General features: G+C 36.8%; 1 protein-coding gene across 1 annotated transcript in view; it reads right to left on the reverse strand.

The window, feature by feature from the left end:
* Nucleotides 1-2,527: 2,527 nt before the first annotated feature.
* The window catches only part of LOC106471110 (homeobox even-skipped homolog protein 2-like), a 10,389-nt gene continuing 8,625 nt past the window's right edge, over nucleotides 2,528-4,291 (reverse strand). Inside the window, exon 3 of the mRNA XM_013931697.2 lies at nucleotides 2,528-3,225. Within this exon, the coding sequence (XP_013787151.1) occupies nucleotides 2,671-3,225 (555 nt within the window). The 3' untranslated portion in view covers nucleotides 2,528-2,670. The remainder of the gene's footprint in view (nucleotides 3,226-4,291) is intronic.

The raw sequence follows: 4,291 nt of genomic DNA on the forward strand, positions 1-4,291 counted from the left end.
GGTGGTACATTGTTTGATGAACTACAGTGGACTAGATGTTGATGGTACATTGTTTGATGAACTACAGTGGACTAGATGTTGATGATACATTGTTTGATGAACTACAGTGGACTAGATGTTTGTGGTACATTGTTTGATGAACTACAGTGGACTAAATGTTGGTGATACATTGTTTGATGAACTACAGTGGACTAGATGTTTGTGGTACATTGTTTGATGAACTACAGTGGGCTAGATGTTGGTGATACATTGTTTGATGAACTACAGTGGGCTAGATGTTGGTGATGCATTGTTTGATGAACTACAGTGGACTAGATGTTGGGGATAGATTGTTTGACGAACTACAGTGGACTAGATGTTGATGGTACATTGTTTGATGAACTACAGTGAACTAGATGTTGATGGTACATTGCTTGATGACAAATGAAACAAATGGTGATGGATACCAATGAGTTGTAAGAATGACGATTGTTTCACAGCTGTAACTGTGTTTACTTGAGAATGTTTTAAAATACGGGTACACACCCTTAAAACTCTGTTACTGTTGTTTTACAGAATCAAAAATGCTTTGTTTGGAGCCTGTATATGAAACAGGAGATACTGGTCCAGTGTGAAATTGATGCTAACTGTAAATCGTTCCATCCGAATAATATGCATTGCAGTATTTATTCCCAAAATAATGAATTCGCCAATCAAAATTTCTGTTACATGTACATTAGAGTACTTCCATCTTAGCTTAACAAATGAACCAATCTATGTTTTTGTTAAGTAAACAGTAGAGTATTTTCATTCCAGATTAATAAATGCACCAATCAAAATTTCTGTTACATATACATTCGAGTATTTTAATCTGAGCTTAACAAATGCACCAATCAAAGTTTTTGTTAAATATACATTAGAGCACTTTCATCGTAGCTTAATAAATGCAACAATTAATGTTTCTGTTACGTCTGGACATATATCTATATAAAACACATCAGGAACTCGTTAGTTGGAACTAGTTAGTTTAAACTATGAATCAACGAAAACATAAATATGTTTATAAAGCAAAAAGAAAAAACTTTTCTCAGAAAAGCAGCAAAATTTTGATACAACGTGACATCGCTATCAGAAGCTTTGTTGGATAGTTTTCCGTGATACAACGTGACATCGCTATCAGAAGCTTTGCTGGAAGTTTTCCGTGATACACCGTGACATCGCTATCAGAAGCTTTGTTGGAAGTTTTCCGTGATACAACGTGACATCACTATCAGAAGCTTTGTCGGATAGTTTTCCGTGATACAACGTGACATCGCTATCAGAAGCTTTGCTGGAAGTTTTCCGTGATACACCGTGACATCGCTATCAGAAGCTTTGTTGGATAGTTTTCCGTGATACACCGTGACATCACTATCAGAAGCTTTGTTGGATAGTTTTCCGTGATACAACGTGACATCACTATCAGAAGCTTTGTTGGAAGTTTTCTGTGATACAACGTGACATCGCTATCAGAAGCTTTGCAGGAAGTTTTACTTGAGGGACACCTTACGAAAACTTACATGTTTTTATAGGATGTAATCGACTACGGGCTGTAGTACCGATAGATTTGTTTCAAAGTTTCAAATACTTAAATTTTAAAGAGTGTTTTAATTTCTTTACCCCTCCTATTTTTGAGTAAAGTAACACAACACACAGAACGTACGTTATTACTTAAGACAATTTATTATTAAAATCTTTACTTATATAGAAACTTCACAGAGTATGAAGCAAAACGCATGTTTCTAGTGAATCCTGAGAAACGAAGTTTCCCACCTCCGGTGGGACAGTGATAAGCTACGGACTTACAACGCTACAGTCCGGTGTTTGATTTCCAGCGGTGGACACAAAACGCATGTTTCTAGTGAATCCTGAGAAACGAAGTCCCCCACCTCCGGTGGGACAGTGATAAGTTACGGACTTACAACGCTACAGTCCGGTGTTTGATTCCCAGCGGTCGACACTAAACGCATGTTTCTAGTGAATCCTGAGAAACGAAGTTTCCCACCTCCGGTGGGACAGTGATAAGTTACGGACTTACAACGCTACAGTCCGATGTTTGATTCCCAGCGGTGGACACAACAGTTAACCCAGTTTGGCTTTTCTCTGAAACAGACAACAACCTAAGAAATGAAGTCTAGATAAACGATGAGAAATTTAAGATTTGATTATAATTTTATTGAAATAACCAGTTGGAGACGTAGATCAACAAATTCTTAAACTCAGAATTTTGTTTTTTAGAATTCTTCTCAATCTGATCATTTTTTCTTTCAAAATGAAAGAATTCGCTATTTATTAATGCTTGTTTGTATACACAACTTTGAATTAAGTGTTTCTACGTAGGATATCGTGAAGATATTTAGGGTAAAATTAGTCCTAGAGAGAAGATATCTAAAGAACGATACATATTCGTACGTACTAAAGAAGAATATATATGTATATATTACACAAAACTGTACACGACAATATTTACATTAGTAATAACCCATCTAAGTAAAACATGGCACTGGCCTTGCAAAGTTCTGTAAGTCTCTCCATTGCACTTTCTTGTGGACACTGTCCGGTTCGAGAGTATTTCGGTTACTGTCCGATTCGAGAGTATTTCGGTTTTAATTCATCACAGTTTTTCTCGACTAAATTCACTTTTTCTGGAACTTACACTCTTTCAACGTCCGCTTTGTACGGCTGGAATAGGCTCGGTCGAGAGGACGCGTCTGTTGGGGTCTGAGAGGGGCATCCTATTGCCCCCTGCACGGAACTTGCAGTGCCTGAGGTGATTCCAGGGTAGGTAAACAAGTGACATCGGCAAGGGTCTGTTGCACCGGGTAGGGGCGGTCCGCAGGCTGGAAAATGACCACTAAGAGGACTGGAGAGGGTGGTAGGGGTTACAGCATTTGTAGGACCACCCGCACCAGAGGCTAGAGCCACCGAGTCCGCGCCAACCCCTAGTGTTGGACGAAGGTAGGGAGGAGATAAGAACGTGGACTGCGGCCGAACCGGTAAGCCGTAAGGGTGATACCTGCCAAGAGGCGGCAACGAGCTGTAGTAGCTAAACGGCATCGCGCCTCCCGTAAGAGCATAAGGATAACCTCCTGCCGAAGCCGCCGCTGCCGCGTTCAGCATGTAGGCGGCGAAATGAGGATCAGCATACGGCCAAGCGAGAGCCATTCTCTGGCGTTTGTCTTTCATTCGTCGGTTTTGGAACCACACCTAGAAGGAAGTAAAAAAATGTTGGCAATGAAAACATAATACGTCGACAATCATTATTTAAGTCATGACAACTCAGCTGTCATAAATCTATGGTTACTTTAACATAATTACATTCATGACTCAGGAGTTAAAGGAGTAACACTCACAACAAATGTGTTTTATTTTAACAATGTAGGATATATTCTAGTTCCTTACTTTAGATATCTAGATGTGTTAACTTTATAAATTATGTACAGATACTTTAAGTAGATTCTAGTCCCTTACTTAAGATATCTAGATGTGTTAACTTTATAAATTATGTACAGAGACTTTAAGTAAATTCTAGTTCCTTACTTTAAGTAGATTCTAGTTCCTTATTTTAGATATCAAGATGTGTTAACTTTATAAATTATGTACAGAGACTTTAAGTAAATTCCAGTTCCTTACTTTAGATATCTAGATGTGTTAACTTTATAAATTATGTACAGATACTTTAAGTAGATTCTAGTTCCTTACTTTAGATATCTAGATGTGTTAACTTTATAGATTATGTACAGAGACTTTAAGTAGATTCTAGTTCCTTACTTTAGATATCTAGATGTGTTAACTTTATAGATTATGTACAGATAATTTAAGTAGATTCTAGTTCCTTACTCTAGATATCTAGATGTGTTAACTTTATAAATTATGTACAGATACTTTAAGTAGATTCTAGTCCCTTACTTTATATATCTAGATGTGTTAACTTTATGAATTATGTACAGAGACTTTAAGTAGATTCTAGTTCCTTACTTTAGATATCTAGATGTGTTAACTTTATAAATTATGCACAGATACTTTAAATAGATTCTAGTTCCTTACTTTAGATATCTAGATGTGTTAACTTTATAAATTATGTACAGAGACTTTAAGTAGATTCTAGTCCCTTACTTTAGATATCTATATGTGTTAACTTTATAGATTATGTACAGAGACTTTAAGTAGATTCTAGTTCCTTACTTTAGACATCTAGATGTGTTAACTTTATAGATTATGTACAGATACTTTAAGTAGATTCTAGTTCCTTACTTTAGATATCTAGATGTGT

Source organism: Limulus polyphemus, unplaced genomic scaffold, assembly GCF_000517525.1.
Source record: "Limulus polyphemus unplaced genomic scaffold, Limulus_polyphemus-2.1.2 Scaffold4414, whole genome shotgun sequence".
NCBI classification, from domain to species: Eukaryota; Metazoa; Arthropoda; class Merostomata; order Xiphosura; family Limulidae; genus Limulus; species Limulus polyphemus.